We start from the raw sequence: 16,540 nt of genomic DNA, 5'->3' as shown, positions 1-16,540 counted from the left end.
CTGTACGAATTTAAGACAAACAGCAGGCCCTGCAGGAGTAAAAGTTCATGCGCACCCCAGTCCCAGGGGATCTTTCAGTGGAAGGATGAGAAGCCCCTGAAAGTACACAGGTTCAAAGAGTCGGAGAGCCCATTCTGACTGAGCCAACCCATTGGCTAGACTGGTTTTGAAAAAAAGGGCCCACCCACAGGATACCCCAAGCTGCTCCCCCAGAATCTCCCCACTGCCCAGGGCCCCCAAGACACAGAGACTGGGGCTGGGAAGGCAAACCCATCTGCCTGCTCTTACAGGGAATTCCTGGAGGCGAGGACCCCAGCAGCACGGGACAGTGAGAAAGCAGGCAGCGTGAGAAAGCAGGCTGTGGCCATCAGTCTAGACAGCCCCTCTTCAGATCTGAATCCTAGCCCAGGGCTTGGTCCCTCCTCCACCCTTCAACAAGGTTAATTCTCTCATAGGGATTCCTGCCGAGTCACTTCCCCCTCAGGCCTTCAAGTCGCCTGCAGGATGACAAGGCTGGACCAAATGGAAAGCTCAAGATCCTTTGAAACCCTCTTGCCAAGACACCCCAAAGAGCTATCTATCTGATCGGTATTTGTGGTTGGTGAGGAACACGAGGCTCCAGTTCAGTGAGGTGCCTTTCATGAGCTCCTGGGGATAAAGACCTCCCCGCACAGAGGCCCCCAGTCCCTGGACACAGCAAGACCTGACACCCAGCATCCCCTCCGCAGTCTTGCATCAAGTAACGTTCCCTCTTCTAACTGGTCAGCCCAAGCCCCCTCCCAATTTGCTGCAGGCAACCACAGAACTAGAATCCACAGTCCTCAACACATACCCCAGACCCTCAGCCACAGCAGCTGCAAACCTAGAACCCAACACCGCCCACACAGAACCCGGTACCTCCACCTTGGGGACATGTCCTTCCTGTCTCCTGTTCATCGTCCTCGACCTCACCGTGGATGTAGACGCACTGGCAAATGGGGAAATGCATCAAGGGTGCCATTTACAAATCCTGCCATTCGTGCTGGGGAAGGGGCAATATATCACACCCCAAAGATTTTCTTTCTTAGATTTTATTTAATTAAGAGACAGAGCATGAGAGCACACGTGAGCAGGGGGGAGGGGCAGAGGGAGAAAACAGACTCCCCGCTGAGCGGGGAGCCCCATGCAGGACTCGATCCTATGACCCTGGGATCACGACCTGAGCCACGCTTAACCCACTGAGCCACCCAGGCGCCCCTACGCCCCCAAGATTTTAAAGAATAGGATTAGGACTGCATGTGTCCCTGCACTTGGAGCCAGCAAATTCTACTTCTAGGAGGAGGCTCTCTGCAGCAGGATTTGTAACAGCAAGACTTGAAAACTGCCTGAAAGGCCAACACCAGGAGAGCTGGTTCGAGGAGTCGATGGTATGACCCCACCATGCAGCCACCGACAGTGACGCTGTGTATCTGTGTGTACTGGTAGGGAGAAGATCTCCCACTATAAGGCGCATGGTCAGCTCCACGAATACACCCGCGTGTGTCTGTATGCAAATGCAGACGGCAGAGACGCTGAGAGAATATACAGCAAAATGTTAGCAGAATTAACCAGATCTGAGAGGGGCCATCATGGGCGTTTTTTTTCCCTTCTGCTCATCCGTATTTTCTTCTTTACACTGACCACAGACCATTATGTGTATTTCTGAAATATTTTTGTAAAAAGGAGAAAGCTAAACTATTCTGCACACCAGAGGGATTATTCACGAAGAATAAGGCAGGTATCCATTTAAAAAATTATGAGCAAGCCGATCTCTAGGCAGCTTCTCGTTTCTCGGGGTGACACCAGCACAGACCCGTCTTTGAGGATGTGCCGGGCTGCACTTTAGGGAAGCGGCCCCAAGCCCAGCTCAGAGGCCGCACAGCCTGGGGTGGCCACCAGTAGGCCCAGTCATCGGGACCCAACAAACACCCCTCGCTGCCCTTTTTTTTTTCCACTGGCCACTTCCCGGGGCTTAGCAGCTCTGATCCTGATCAGAATGGCCAGCCTGTCCGCGAGAGGCCGCTGCAAGGTTCAGAATGTAGGTTCCGAAGACCAGGCAACCCAGGACGGCCACCTGCTCACCCAGCCTCCTGAGGTCTCTGAGCCGCGGAGTCTTCATTTGCAAAATGAGAATAAACCGTCCTAAGGCGACACAAGAGCCCAGCAGAGTGCCCGACCCAGAACAGGTGAACAAGACTGTTTCTGTTCTGTGTCCCCCTCACGGTGCAGGCAGGCCATTCCCTGCGTCCCCCCATGACCGCAGACACGGTCACTGAGGACCAGGGCCTTTGCAGTCCCTCTCCAGACCACAGCCAGCAGGCAGGTCCAGAATACTTGTGGTGGGGAATGCCGCTCCCCTGAAGGTAGGGCCGGCCCAGAGGGGAAGAAGGCCTTCCCATTATTGTCCCCAGGCAGCAAACTAGCCACCTCCTGGCATCGGCATGAACTCGGGGCTGCAGCCACAGTGAGGCCCTCCTCCAGGGCTATCCAGGCCTCCCCAGCCTCGGAAAACTGTAGCACCCTCTCCCGGCCACCGCTGAGGAACGCTGGTGGCAAGTTCCACCAGGGGAAAATTGCCGAGGCAAAAGGAGACGCCAAAGGGGACAGTGCCCCATCTCTGCGTCCCTCCAGCAGGAGGCTGAAAACTCTGGCAATGGAGCAGAAGGAGAGAAATGCCCCCCTCTGGGGCAATGGCGGATGGGAAAAGGGAAACCAGCTTTCGCTCGCAGTTCTGCCAGGGACATAATCTGGGACACCAAGACTCTGGGAACATTTCCCACAACAACAGAAGGCTAGCCTGGCCAACCATTAGGTCATTATTCCTGATCCCTAAGCACTCAGCAAGCCAAGTTACTGGATGCACTATAGTTCACCTGCCTGGCTCCCCATTGGACTCAAAGTGTCCCCCAAAGTCCAGGAGAGCATTGCCCTGCCTCAGAATCCTTGCCAGCGTGGCCGCAGCGAGCTCAGCAGGCAAACCAGTAATACCTGAAGGTGTGTCCAGTGAGCGGATGTCCATGCAAAGCCCAAGGGCCTGATCTGTGAGGATGAATGGACCGCTCTCCTTTCCAGCAGTTCCGGGGGGAGGGGGCACGGGGAGCGCTCGGGTACTCCTCACAGCAGGGTTCTGACCTCTGTCACCCACAATCAAGCTGGATGAAAGGCAAGCTCTCTGACCTTCCGAGTAGCGAGTAGCGGCAGGGCCTCCCCTAGGGGCCTCCTGGCTCCCAGGCCACTCCTCAGGGAAGGGGCCAAACACAGCCTGTACCTACCACAGCTCCCCAGTGTCGCCTTCCCAGCAAGGCCCATGGGCAAGATCCTTTGGGGACTCCTTTCTCCAAGTCACTTGCATAGGAGGGATTTCTCTCTCTAAGGGCACAAGGTGAGGAGACCTGGCATGCCTTGGCCTCTTCTGGAAAAGTACTAGCAGGTGGGCAGACAAGGGCAAAGTTACCAGGCCACTGAACACGAATCTTCCCGAGGCTCTGTTATCTCCCCAGAGCCCAGCACAGACGTGGCCCACAAAGGCCCACAAAGAACTGGCATGGGGGCTCCAGGCCCACCTGTGAGGACAGCCAGGTGTTCCGATGTGAGCACACCTGGGAACGGGAACATTCTATCCTGCCTGGGGGGGTGGAGTTCTCAGACCTCCTAGGAGGGTCTGATGAAGATAGGGCACCAGCTTCCACCAGGACGAAGTAGCCTCACAACTCCTGTTTGCAAATTCAGACTCTGAGTTCAGATTTTGTCTCCCCCCATCCCCATCTAGAGAGAAAAAACTGTGTGGTGAAGGTTGGTGGATTTCCAGGAAATATTAGGAGACCGAGAAGGGTCCAGCACACCGGCTGCCAGGTAGGAGGCAAACATTAAACCCCGGCTCCTTCCACTCTTTTTTGTTTTGTTTTTGTTTTTGTTTTTTAAGATTTTATTTATTTATTTGACAGAGAGAGACAGCCAGCGAGAGAAGGAACACAAGCAGGGGGGGTGGGAGAGGAAGAAGCAGGCTCCAAGTGCTCCCGGTGGAGCAGGGAGCCTGATACAGGGCTTGATCCCAGGACCCTGGGATCACGCCCTGAGCCGAAGGCAGATGCTTAACAACTGAGCCACCCAGGCCCCCCTCCTTCCACTCTTTTGAATCCAAACTGGACCACTACGCAGAGGAAAGTCCTCACAGGGCAGCTGGACACGCTGATCCCCGCACATCACCACAACCCGCAATCTCGGCCACCGGCAGCTGAGCCCAGGTCAGAGGCTTCCGGGGCAGCCCACGTGCTGTTTCTCCCAGCGAGCGCTTACTGAACGAAGGCCAGAGTGGGCTGGGGTTCCTAACATTCTGGGAGAAGTCGGGCGCAGTTGCGTAAGCCAAGCCCTCTGGTCAGCCCCTTTCTTCAAAAGCCAGGAATCCGATGTTGCAAGCACGGTCCCTGGGGGCCCTGGCCTGGAATATGATGGGAGAGGAGCCCGCAGAGGAGAAAAGAAATCCAGAGCGGACATCGCCGCTGCCCTGTCTACCTCACTCCATGCTGGTGGGACTGTCTCCTGGCCTGGGTCACCTACCTCCAGGAAACAGGAGCCAGCTCTGTAAAAGTACCTTCCCCTGCAGGTGGCATGGGTCATGAATGTCACTGGACCCTCACTAGGGAAAGTTTATAGGCAGAATCTTTTGGTGGTAAGACACAGACTTCCAGACTCGCAACACTGCAGGTTTCTGCAGTCTCATCCCCATTCTACAGATGGGAAAGCTTGAGGTTCAGAAGTCATGGGACTTGCCCAAGATCACACAGACAGACCCCCCCCCAAACCTGAACTCAAAGCTGTCCACCACACTGTCCCTATCAGCAGAATTCTTTGATGACTACACTTCCCCCCCATTTTATCAGTTTGGTCAATCTGGGTTTTAGAACTATTTTTAAACAGGGCATGTGTTAACAAACATTTGATTCAACCCAACTGAGGCCCCTTCACTAAACCACCGAATTTTAAGCCACGAGAGCCTGAAGAGATCCACTCCAACCTCCCTGTTCAGGTTAGGAGGCTGAGGCCTCCAGGATGAAGAGATTCATTCAAACTAGCTGGAGACAGCCTTAGGGAACCAGTTCCGAGGATCTAAATTCCCATCCCGAAAAACAAACCAGGTCCTGCCTTTTCAGGGAGTGGGGTGGCTCTAAATCCACACCATGGAGAGAACGGGGAGCTGGGTATTCCCCCTTTGGGCCTTTGGATGGGTTTCTGGCTGCCAGAGACCATCCTCCAATAAACCCTTGGGAGGGAGCCCCGAGACCTCAAGAGCTGGATGCTTTGTGGTGTCCTGATGCCATACCTTTGCCAAAATGAAGGACTCTGGAAGTCAGAGGGGCAAGGCACCGTTTGCAGGGAATGAAGAGTAAACGGTTCTCCTGTATCCACTCTGAAGCCGGAGCTCTTCGGAGCGACATGGGGACAACCCGAGAGAGGCCCACACAGAGAACTTTCTCTCATCTCAGTAACACAGCAGTCCAACCAGACACATGCTACCCGACGATGATCCCTCCTCCCACAACTAAGCCACACAGGCCCCCTATTGTGTCCGTGTAAAAACTGAACTTTGCTGGGCAAACACATTCGGCTATGTTCAAGAAACCAGTTTCTCTCACCACTTGGAAAACAGCAGCATGCATGCAAGAAGGGACAGCTGGGGGGGGGGGGGTGTTGGTTGGTTTGTTTTTTAAGCAAAGCCCTGGTCATCACTGCTATAGCAACTGGAACAAAAAGAGTAATAGCCAGCACTGATTAGATGCTTCCAATGTCCCCGGTTGTGCAGCTCTTAAGAAAACAGAACTGCAGGAGAGAAGTCACCCCCAAGCATTTTGGATCAAACAGGGATTCGGCTTCTGCTGTGCTCAAAATCACTGGCTGGCCCTCTGACAGCTGGCGGAGGCAATCAGCAATAAGGGGTTGGGGGGGGGGGGAGCAGGAAGGTTGAGAAATTAAGGTTCTAATAAAACAAAACAGTCCCAGATCTGCCGAAGGCCAGATGCACCGGTGCAAGGTGGAAAGAAGGTGCTTCTTCAAGATCGCGTAAGCAATTAAGTGGTGCCTGGCATTTCGCAGCCTTTTCCAGTCTCCGGACAAAAGCTAGTTGGGAATGCACTAGTTTCCCTCTATTGTGTATGGGGGAGGGTGAGACTCCCCCTTTCTGAAAACCCAACCACCCTTCTGACTGGTTCTTCCAAATCCTTTTAATACTATACTTTCCAGCTATAATTTGAAGGAGGAGGGCCTGCAGATCTTATTTCTTCTTTACACTGGAGACCCGCTCTTCCAGAACCCCTTAAATAGTGTCATCTTCCCACCAAAGGCGTCGTGGCCCAGCACAATCCTCCCTAAACCAAAATCCAGTGTGTGCGGAGGAGTGGGGGAGTCGGTGGGTAATTATATTTTGAGCAGTGAAATGCTGTGGCTGTGAGAAAGGAAAGCACCAAATGCCTGAACAGTAAAAATGCAGTTTCAGCAAACACGTTTTGAAAAGCGGCAGACAAAAATCCTGGAGGAGAGGAAAGGAAGGAACAAGCCGGAGTCTGGGGCGTGAGGGGAAGAGAGAGGGACAGAATGGCGGGCCTGTGGTCACACTTCAGGGGGACCCCCCCCCCCACACACACACCCCGTCACCCCAGCCCACGGCTGCTCGTCACAGTCACACAGGGAAAAGTCCAGCGTGTGACTCAGTGGGAGAATGAGTCCTGCAGCCCCGCAAAATGGAAATGGGGTGGGGGCAGAGATGGGGAAGCAATGGGATGCCTGCTCGCAGCCCACCCCGCCCACGGGCGCCTCCAGCCTCCACCCCAGTTCCCGCTCCGCCCATCCCCCCCAAATCCCGCCCAAGGTGAGGAGCTGGTCCTGGGTCCCCAAGCCGCCGCATCAGCGAGTGGAGGAAGGAGGGGAACCCTCAAAGGGGCGACCCGAGCTCCAGGATGCATCTGGGAAGGAGTGCACCGGGGCAGCGAGGGAGGTGCTGGGGGCCGCTTCCCGGGCGCGCGGCCCCCTTACCTCCAGGGTCCGGATCTCCTGCTGGGTGAGGTCGTTGGACACGGAGCACTTGGTACGCAGCCCGCGCAGGCTGCCGATGGAGATGTCGATGAGCTTCTGGAGCTGCCCGCACTGCTGCAGCGCCCGGCTGGCTGCGGCCCCGGGGCCCCCGTCCGCGGCCGCCGCGTCCCCCCCGCCGCGGCCCTCCTTCTTCTCCCCCATCCCCGCCGCGCGCAGCGCCGCTCTATCCATGCCTCGGCATCGGGGCCGCGGGGTGGCCGAGGCGGGGAGCCCGGGAGGCGCGGGCGCCTAGGGAGGGAATCCGCGAGCGGGGAGGACTGGACGAGGAGCGCCCCTCGGCGCAGCCGGAGCACGGACGCTAGGACAACCGGCCGCCGAGAACGCCGCTCCCGCCCGCCCAGCCGCGGCGGCAAAGCGAAAGCCGCGGCGACCCGACGGCTGCGGCTCCCGCAGCTTTTAAGTGGCAGCAGGGGCCGGGTCAGGGTAGCTGGGCATGCTGGGACTTGTAGTCCGCGCCGCGCACCTGCCGCCCGGCCCGCGCCCTCGGGGCCCGGATCCGCGCCCGGTGCCCGGAGCCCCGTGCGCCTCGGTCCAGACCTTCCCCCTCCGCGGCGGGCTCGGGCTGTGCGAGACCGCCCCGCCTCTGCGGCCCGGGAGTGGCTGCTGCGCGCCAGCTCCTCCCCCGGGCGCCCAGAGCCAGGGGAGCCTCGTCTCCCCGCCCTATCCCCGCCCCCCACAACGCCACTCCCGCCTCCAGCCTGGGGGCTTCCCACGACCCCCGGATGGGGCGGGGCAGGGGCCGGAGGGTGGGCTTCCTGCAATTCTGCAGCCGCAGCTCAACCCTTGGAAGATGGGGACAGTGGAGGTTCCAGAATTTCTATGTGGGTTTAGGAGCCGCCATCTAGTGGGAAGGGGCCTAAAGTACTTGTCCTCTGGCTGGTTCGCAGAGCATTGGACTCTCGATTGTCTACGCCAAAGGGAATGCTCAGGCCTGGAGAAAGACTTGAGGGCTTTCTTCAGGAACCTATTTACCCACCAAAGTAAGTATCCCGTCCCTCCGCCACCCCAACCCAGCAGGCCAGTCCAGACGCCTGGGGTGGCACATTGATTTATCATGAGCTTGGAGTGCTCTAGAACAGACAGCCTGGGTTCAAATTCACACTCGACCTAGCTCTGTGACTTGGGCAAAGTGAGCTTACCCCTGAGTGTCTGAGTTTCTGCATCAGTAAAAATGGGGTGATGATAGTACCTAGCTCATAGAGTTCATATGAAGAATGAGTTAATGTATAGACCTAAATTGATTACTGACACATTTGCCACTGGATAAATGCTAGCAATTGCTACAAGCCAACCTCAGATGTCCTAACCATGGCCCCAGAGCCCAGCTGTGGACACGGGCACAGTACCGCCACTCGCCTGTGTGTGCCGGCCTGTCTGTGCGGGCCTGTCTGTGCCTTCTAACTCAGCATTCAAGCTGCAACCCATCCCCCCACTCCCCCCACCCCCTACCTCCTGCCGGGTTCACATGTGCCCTGTTACTTGGCCAAACCGAAAAGCCAAGACTCTAATCGAAAGAGCACAATTCCATACTTCCAACATCTGCTAACCAGAAGGAATAGCTCTGAATTTTCTCTTGTAAGTGCCTTGGCTGCAGAAGAGGCTGGCTGATTTATCTTTGTATCCTCTTCCCAAAGCCCAACACAGCGCATGGCCCACAGCAGGAGCTCCATGAAGTTGTGCAACCCATTTCATGAATTCTTCAGACACATCCTCTGCTGAGTTTCTCCTAGCTTTTAGGCCAGCCCAGGCCTGGGCTCTTTCTCTCTGCGTCTGTCTGTCTCTCTCTCCCATCTTTGTTTGAAGAATGAGGATTGAACAGGAGGTAAGGTCCCAGCATTGTATTCTTGCCTGAACTCTACACATAGTACTGGGTGGCAGTTTATATTAAACCTTCCTTTAATGTCATTTGAAATTTCAAAACTTAAATACAAAACTATGATAACTTTAAAATGTGCTTTTGCAAACTAACCCCTCCTCTGATAATTCTCTGGAACACAAGGGGCTTCCTCCCTAACTCTTGACCCTTCCCACTCCTCACTTCATTTAAAACAGGACTCCCTGTTCTGTATCTATGAAGCCCCCCACCCCTGACCGTAACCGTAGCCCAGCCCACGGCCCTTGCAGGAGAGTAGTAACTTCCCGGAAGAGAACTGTGCACCTGTCGTTCTCCACCTGAGCGTGAATCAGAATCTCCCCGGGGTCTTGGTCATAGGCAGTGATGGAGCCCACCCTTAGGGTTTCTGATCCAGTGGCTTAAGGATGGGGCTGGAGCATTTGCATTTCTAACAAGTCCTCGGGTGCTGCTGCTGCCGCTGTGAGTCTGGGAGCCTGAACTTCGAGAACCGGTGGTGCAGAGGAAGGTCAGTGGGCCCAGAGAACTATGTCCAGGGACCGTCCATAGTGTGTCCCTGCTGGTCGATAATCTGTTCAGCAGCCAGAGCTGCGGGCTTGAGTGACTGACTCACTCTAATTCAACTCACCAGAGGTTTCCTGGGAAGTGCCTATTTATGCATTTCCATGGAGCTGTAATTGTCACTGGGGCCTGGTTGACACATTTTCCCCCCAGGGGAAGCCAGAGCCTGAGGAGAATAACTGCCAGCCTGGCCGTGGTGTTGGGGCTGGACACTGGACAAACCCTGCCTCTCTGGCTGCTGTCCCTCCGGGCTCCGTGTGGCCAGGCCTTCTTCTGTGGACACGGTCTTCCTTCTGATCTGTTGAAAGCAGTCAGTCTGCTTCCCTACCCACTCCATCTCGGAGGCACTGACACCCTCCTGGAGCGGGTTCGGGTATCCCGTCAGCCACACTTTTACAGAACTGCCTCTCAGAGATGCAGAAAGCAAGGCTTGCAAAATAACCCCTCCATTCATCCCTTCAACATTCAGTAAGTGCTCCTTAAGTGTTTACTTATGTGGCTGGCCCTGTTCTAGGCTCAAGGAAACAGTAGCGAACAAAACAAAAATCCTTGCCCTCCGGGAATTTGTATTCTGGCGAGAGAAGACAGACAAGAAAGAAGGAAGTGGAATGAATGCCCAGTATGGCTGATGGCAACAGGTGCTGGGAGGCAGCAGAAAGCAGGGAGAGGGGCAGGGAGTGTGGCGTTTTCGACCTTCCCCGGAGCTGTCTCAGGGCATGGGGTTCTCAATTCTGGCTCGGAGTGGCTGTCTGACCCCGGGCAAGCCCTCTCTAATCTCGGAGAGTCTTTGTCCTCATTTGCAAGATGGAGGTCACGTGTTGTGGATGAACAGAGAGAATTCTGCAAAGCAATGGTCACTGAGTAAGGGTTCGACATACTTATTTTTATTTATTAGTTAAATGCTTACTATGGGCAGCACTGTTCCAAGCGCCATCCTTAGTCAACTCACTTAACTAACGTTAGTTACTTTCCTTTCCCACCCTCCCGAGCGAGCCTCTCCTGGTTTGACGGATTCATCCACCATGTGGCGATTCTTAGGTTTAACTTCATCTCCGCGCCCTTGAGACTTTTTCTGAGGCATCCTCAGTACAGAGAGTTCTCGCCCTCCTTTCCCCCTCCCCTCGGCCTCAGGGACCTGCTCCATCGGCACACTAAGTCTTCGAAGTTTGCAAAACCCTGCGTGCGTCTCAACGCCATGGCAGCCGCGTGGCCAAGTTCATGCTTAGACCCAGGAGGCACGAGAAGGGCACCTGCCATGTGCCAGGCTCTGGGATAGGCCAAGCGGAGGAAACAAAGTCCTTATTCCCGTGCAACAAACCTGAGAGCGGAGACTGGAAGTTAACAAGTCAACAAATATATTCCCAGAATAAATTCGAAGAAGGATAAGTGGTGTGAAGTGGGGGGAAGCTAATAGCTGATAGCGAGTCCCCAGGATCTGTGGTGCTTCATTAGCTGAAGTGGTCGGAGAAGTACTCTCCGACTGCTGTCTAATTAATATCTAAATAACGAGAAGGAGCAAGCCATGTGGAGCTCCGGGAAGGGGGCATTCTAGGCAATGGGAACATCACGTGCAAATGGCCTGCGGCAGGAACAACTTGGCACACTCCAGGAACAGAACGAAGGCCAGTGTGGCTACAGCACCAGCAGAGAAGAACAGGTGTTGGAGAGGACGGGGCGGGGCGGGGGCAGGTGGTAACTGCTGGGAAGGGGCCCAATAAAGTAGGACTTGGGAAGGAAGTTTGGATTCTTCTCTAAGTCTTTGTTACTCCTAATGGGGTCCAGGATTCCTGCATCGCCTGGGAGCTGGTTAGACATGCAAGGTCTCCAGCCCCACCCCAGAGCGGCTGAATCGCAGCCTGGATTTTGAGTACGTGTTAAAGTTTTAGAAGCACAGCTCTCTAAGTACATGGAAAGAAGCCACATTCCTAACAATTGTGTCTTAAAACATCTCTCTGACCACATGAAGCGTGGATGTGAGAGGGGCAGAGGCACGCAGCAGGGGCGCTGGTTTTGAGACTGCTGCCTACGTGAGGTCACAGACGCAGGTTCAAGTGCAGTCCGCGAGGAGGGTACGGAAGAAATAGACAGGATGCCCGACAAGCCGAGCGGTTGAACGAGGAAGGAGGAAAGAAATGGTTTGGGCCCTTTTGGCCGCTGCCCATCCTAAGACCCTGCGGGGCGCTGTCGGAGGAACCTTACCCTGCAGTCAGGTGTGGCTGCACCCACTTGCTCCATTCCCACCTCCACGCCCAGCTCAGGACTGACAGGTGGCAGGTTTCTCTTGGAACCTAGGGCAGTACAGAAGAAGCTTTGTTTTCATGGCGTTTACCGTCAGTCGAACTATCCAGGAAATGCATGAGTCACCCTGGAGAGATGGACTCTATTAATCTGTTCCCTGTGCTCATTCATTCATTCTTTCATTCATTCACCAAATATCCACTGAGCCCCCAATACGTGATGTGCTACGCCTTGCGTTAGCCTCTGGGAACAGAGCAGTGATACAGCCCTTTATAGTTTATAAATAGACTTTCCTTTGAAAGGAACGCTCACAGTAACCTATGCTGTGCTTTCTAAGGCTTGTCCCATCTTGCTCTCCTGCTAGAAAACCCCATGGGGTCCCGTTGACCTCAGGCTGAAGTATGAATTCCTGAAACAAGGCCCACAAAGTCCTTCATTCTCAGGCCCCGCTGCCCTGTCCAAGTTCATGGGCCACTCAAGGTTTTTTGGAGTCCATGTCCCAATTTTAAAAATCTGGAAAAAAAAAAAAAAGTCTCTCCAGGAAAGAAAAATACACACACAGTCACAATTGTGAAACAACTTCCTGGGGTTTGTGGGCCCCCTTAAGGGTATCCATGAACCCCAGGGCTGTAGACAAGCTTAGGAACCCTGCTTAGCGGTTGCTCCCGACTGCCTTTACTCAACAATTGTGGGTCACATCGGGGAGTGTCATGTCACAGTGACCTCGCTCAGCTGTCACTTCTCTCTGCAGTCCTTCCTCTCCACCTCCCCCACATACATTTCCACTCATCCTGGAGATGGAGCTCACATGCCCCCCACCACCCCTCCCACAACAGAATCACTCTAACTTCCAGATGCCCGTAGAACTTTGCACACACCATGTATTTTTGGTTCTTCCCCTGCCCGTTTCCCTGACTGGATAATGAGCCTTCTTGGATTCATACAGATTCCGTATGACCTTGGGAGACCCCTCCCTGAGCCTGTGCTCCTCGTCTATAAAAATGGGTGTACGAATCTCTCCCTCCAGCGCGGGATGTAGTGAGCACTGGATGTTATAGACAACTGATGAATCGCTGACCTCTACCTCTGAAACTAATAATACATTATATGCTAATTAATTGAATTTAAATAAAATAATAATAATCTCTCCCTCCAGGGTGGCCCAAAGAGATAAAGGAAATAGATAGGCCTGGCACACGACTGTTTAACCTGGGATTGAATAAACAAAGGACTGATTGCATTTTATCTTTTTTAAAGGTTTTACTTATTTATTTGAGAGAGAGAGAAAGTGCGCAAGCAGGGACAGAGGGAGGGAGAGAGGGAGAAGCAGGCTCCCTATTGAGCAGGGAACCCGAGGTGGGGCTCGATCCCAGGACCCAGAGATCATGACCTGAGCGGAACGCAGACGCTTAACGACTGAGCCACCCAGGCGCCCCTGGATTGCATTTTATAGGCGAAGAAGCCAGGGCCTCTCTCGAGGAAGCCTGTGTGGTCTTAGGTGCTGGCTCTAGCAGAAATCACCACCACCAGTGCCACGTGCTCAGAACGCACTCTGGCTCCGGTCACAAGAAAGAGCCGAGTTGAGAAGGTCCCTTCTCAGCCCTGAGACGGAAGTCACTCCAGTTGCTGTGTGCTTCCTCAGGCAACCTGGTGGAGAGAAACCCATCCAGGGAGGGCAGGAGGTGACATGGGTACCCTCTACTCTCCCAACCCTTTCCCCCACCTCCACTTTCAAATCCTTGTCCTTCTGAGCCACCACGGTGTGCTCGGCATCTCCCACACACTTCGGCTCTGTCACTGCAGGCTCCAGCTCCCCCGGCCCCAACCCCTGCGCTTCATCAACCCTCCCACCTGTGCCCATTGTCACCTTTACCCACTATCCCCTGCCCTCAGCCTTCCTTCCCTCCTTGCCCCACGCAGAGTCCTCGCTCCATCACAATGGTTGGTCCCTGGCTAGCCCCCTCAGCGAACTTGGCCCTGTCTTCCCGCCGGAGGAACCTGGCTAACGAAGTCCTAGCATCCGGAAAACCCAGCCCTCCACCTTCGCCAGGCCTGTGCCAGAGCAGCTGAACGATGTCGCAGAAAAACACGGCTCTGCTGACGGGCTGCTCTTTAAATTCATGACCGCAAACCTCAAATTGGCACTTCTCAGGCCTGGCAAGCCTACCAGTCTTTCCTAGAAAGTTCATTTTCCCATTCTCAGAGATGGCTATTTCTTTTTTTTTTTCCTTAAAGATTTTATTTATTTATTTGTCAGAGAGAGAGCACAAGCAGGGGGGAGGGGCAGAGGGAAAGGGAGAAGCAGACTCCCCAGTGAGTAAGGAGCCTGATGCGGGGCTTGATCCCAGGGCCCTGGGATCCTGACCTGAGCCAAAGGCAGACGCTTAACCGACTGAGCCCCCCCAGGTGTTCCCAGAGATGGCTATTTCATGCTTTCTTCTCTCTCTACAAATTACCTTGCACTTGTCAGCTCATGTTCTGGGCTCATCCTTCAGGGAGAAACTAGAGGCCATCAGACCAAATCTACAGCTCTCCAGCCCTGTGCCTGTGCTCCCTGCCCGTCCTCCTGTGACCGCAGAAGAGGTGACCCACAGCCCCTCCAGCAGGCTTGAGGCCTCCAGTCCAGCAACTATCTTGCTTTTTTTCTGCATCATCGTTTTCTCCCTTTCTGCCGTTATTCTCATTTGCACACAGACATGTTCTAGTACCCCCTTCATGGAAGGGAGGGAGGGAGGGAGGGAGGGAGGAAGGAAGGAAGGGGAGGGGGAAGGGAAGGGAAGGGAAGGGAAGGGAGGAAGGAAGGAAGGAAGGAAGGAAGGAAGGAAGGAAGGAAGGGAGGGAGGGAGGGAAGGAAGGGAAGGAAGGGGAGGGGGAAGGGAAGGGAAGGGAGGAAGGAAGGAAGGAAGGAAGGAAGGAAGGAAGGAAGGGAGGGAGGGAGGGAAGGAAGGGAAGGAAGGGGAGGGGGAAGGGAAGGGAAGGGAGGAAGGAAGGAAGGAAGGAAGGAAGGGAGGGAGGGAGGGAGGGAGGGAGAGAGGGAATGGGAGGAACGAAGGGAAGGGGAGGGGGGAAGGGAAGGGAAGGGAAGGGGGGAAGGAAGGGAGGAAGGAAGGAAGGAAGGGAGGGAGGGAGGGAAGGAAGGGAAGGAAGGGGAGGGGGAAGGGAAGGGAGGAAGGAAGGAAGGAAGGAAGGAAGGAAGGAAGGAAGGAAGGAAGGGAGAGAGGGAATGGGAGGAAGGAAGGGAAGGGGAGGGGGGAAGGGAAGGGGGGAAGGGAAGGGAAGGGAGGAATGAAGGAAGGAAGGGAGGAAGGGGAAGGGAAAGCAGACCTCTGTAGTAGTTAGAGTCCTGGCAGGAAGCAAAATTTCACTCAGTTTGTTCAACTGACCTGAAAGAACAGGCCACTTACACCGTTAAGGGACCAAACAAGAATGCTGGGGCAGCCAGAGACAAGCAGCGCTGGGTAGGCCTGGCAGCTCCTAGTGCACAAAGGGCAGGGGAAGATATAGTGCTCTCTGTACCATGCAGGAGGGAACAGCGAACAGCCAGGAAGGACTTGCAAGCATAAGGGACAGGGCTCCTGCTGGAGACAAGGCCCCCAAGCAGTGAGGGAGAGGGGAGGAACACAATACCTCTCTTCCTTCTTACCTTCAGCTCTCCTGCCTTTGTCTCCTCTTGGCTGAACCCACTTGGGAACATTCTAGCAGGACAGTCTAGGTGATGCAGTACAAAAGGTCCCCCTCCCAGATCCCACAGCGGGACATGAATGGGCAGAGAACAGATCTTGGATGGGAGACCGGACAGCACCCCTTGCTTTTACCCTAAATGCCCTTCCAGCTTCTGCCCTGTTTCTCTGCTAACTTTCATAGCAAAGCTTCTTGGAAGAGTTGTCTATGCTCAATTTCTTTACTTCTCATGCTTTTTCCAACCTATTGGTCTAGTTTGGTCTCCATCATACAGCCTGACAAGCTTTCCACCGAAATTCCTCGTTTCAAGGTCGCCAGTGGTGGCCACGATCCCAAATGAGAGCCAGCCTCTCAAGCAGTGGCCACATCGCCATCTTGAAACAGTTCTCTTGGCTTCCGTGCCCCTCAGACATCTGCTTTTCCTCCTGCCTCTCTGAGTGCTATTGCTCGGTCTTCCTTGCCAGCCCTTCATCCTCTTCATCAAGCTTGCTCCAGGGCTCCACCCCGAACCTATGAGGACTGTCACCTTCACGTCCACTTTCCGGTTGACCAGATGCACGGCGTCTTCTTACTCTTCAGCTCTCAGCTCACGTGCCACCTCCCCACAGAGGCTCCGCCTAGCCACACTCTCCAGAGCGGCCCTCCCGCCCCTGGCGCTGGGTCATGCTGCCCCGTTCATTTCCTTCCTCGGATATCGCTATTTGTCAACCTGCTTGGCCAATGGATTTGCTTCCTTCTTTATGCAGGGACTTGGTAGCCAGCAGTGGCGCCCATTCCTACATCCCTAGTACTTCCACAGTGCACCGCACATACCAGGTGCTAAGTAAACTGTTGTTGCGTGAATGATCAGGAACTTTGCCAATGTCACATAATAAGAGAAAGCCAATAATTCAAGAACACTGTGTTGCTTCTGCAAAACTGAATTTCCTGAGAGGCACTTAAATATTCTATTGGTTCCTTTGAAAGCAACTCCCTTTCTTATTAAATTTATACTCACATCTATTATACGTATATGTGAAAGAACCCGAGCAGAGAATCTGGCAATACAGATTTGGAAGTGGACGGGGCTCCATATTCATGTCACATAGTTCCGTAAAGACTCAG

At 54.5% G+C, this 16,540-nt stretch overlaps 1 protein-coding gene across 1 annotated transcript in view; it reads right to left on the bottom strand.

Annotated features, from left to right (window-relative positions):
- Positions 1-7,649, bottom strand: part of KSR1 (kinase suppressor of ras 1) — a 149,294-nt gene extending 141,645 nt beyond the window's left edge. The window contains exon 1 of the mRNA XM_045773578.2: positions 7,045-7,649. Coding sequence (XP_045629534.1) covers positions 7,045-7,275 — 231 coding nt within the window. The 5' untranslated portion in view covers positions 7,276-7,649. The remainder of the gene's footprint in view (positions 1-7,044) is intronic.
- Positions 7,650-16,540: the final 8,891 nt, after the last annotated feature.

Source organism: Ursus americanus, chromosome 23 (genome assembly GCF_024610735.1).
Source record: "Ursus americanus isolate L20-20 chromosome 23, mUrsAme1.1.p, whole genome shotgun sequence".
NCBI classification, from domain to species: Eukaryota; Metazoa; Chordata; class Mammalia; order Carnivora; family Ursidae; genus Ursus; species Ursus americanus.
Note: the sequence above shows the minus strand (reverse complement) of the source record. Positions and strands in the feature narration are given on the sequence as shown.